At 37.9% G+C, this 946-nt stretch overlaps 1 protein-coding gene across 1 annotated transcript in view; it reads left to right on the forward strand.

The window, feature by feature from the left end:
* LOC119592949 overlaps positions 1-810 on the forward strand; it is a 10856-nt gene extending 10046 nt beyond the window's left edge. Inside the window, exon 7 of the mRNA XM_037941841.1 lies at positions 207-810. Coding sequence (XP_037797769.1) covers positions 207-245 — 39 coding nt within the window. The 3' untranslated portion in view covers positions 246-810. The remainder of the gene's footprint in view (positions 1-206) is intronic.
* Positions 811-946: the final 136 nt, after the last annotated feature.

Consider the following 946-nt stretch of genomic DNA (forward strand, 5'->3'; position numbering starts at 1 on the left):
ATGACAAAAGAGCAGCGCCAAATGAAAGCGCAGCGAAGAGGCGGGCAAACAAGAGGACAGGATAACGAGACTCCGACAACAATGGGGTAGTCACGTGACAAAGGATTTCTCAACAGGATATTACCATAGGATCATAATGAGCTTGTAAACAGCGTCCACCTTTGACTTTCCACGTATCCTGATGCAAAACTTTCTCTCACCTGCAGGTTTCTAAGCGAGAGCAAAGACAAGAGGTGAAGGAATAGCCTGGTTTTCTTGTTTTTTGTTGTAGTCCGGGGCTACCTGTCGATGAATTAGTAATAGCAACGACTAGTGACATCGAGTTCAGTTGCCACGGCGACTACAAGCTTGCCGGGTGCCATGGGCTCTGTGCGTGACGTATTACAGCATTGATGTAATTTTATCTACCATTATTTTGATTTCCCTTTTCCCTTATCAAATCAACAGTGGATTAATTCACAAACATGCGGTGTAATGTCATTTCATTAAGTTATTGCATTTGATTCTATTTTTTTCTTTTGTTTATCCAATTTATTATTTTGTGTGTGAATATGCATATGCTTTAGACACCAGATGACAAAAATATTTTTATGTATATCCCACTGGTAATGACTACCACTAATTACCATTATGATAATCATGGGAATCCATCATCATATTAAAGAACCAATATATATTTTTTTTTTTTCAAACAACATACTTTTTCTAACCATGTTTATATCACACATTACAGTTTTCATCAAATCCAAGTGTTAATAATTACGTGAATTCGTCATTATGTAAAAGAACCAATAAATTTGTCAATCTGCACTCTTCTTTCTAACCATGAAAATGTCATGCACGATGCAGGTTTCATCCAACATGTTAACATATACTCATGTCATTTCCCTATCTGCATCCGATCTCCTTCCTTTGTTGAAGGCGCACACCTCCTCGACATGCGGGA

Source organism: Penaeus monodon, chromosome 31, assembly GCF_015228065.2.
Source record: "Penaeus monodon isolate SGIC_2016 chromosome 31, NSTDA_Pmon_1, whole genome shotgun sequence".
Lineage (NCBI taxonomy): Eukaryota > Metazoa > Arthropoda > Malacostraca > Decapoda > Penaeidae > Penaeus > Penaeus monodon.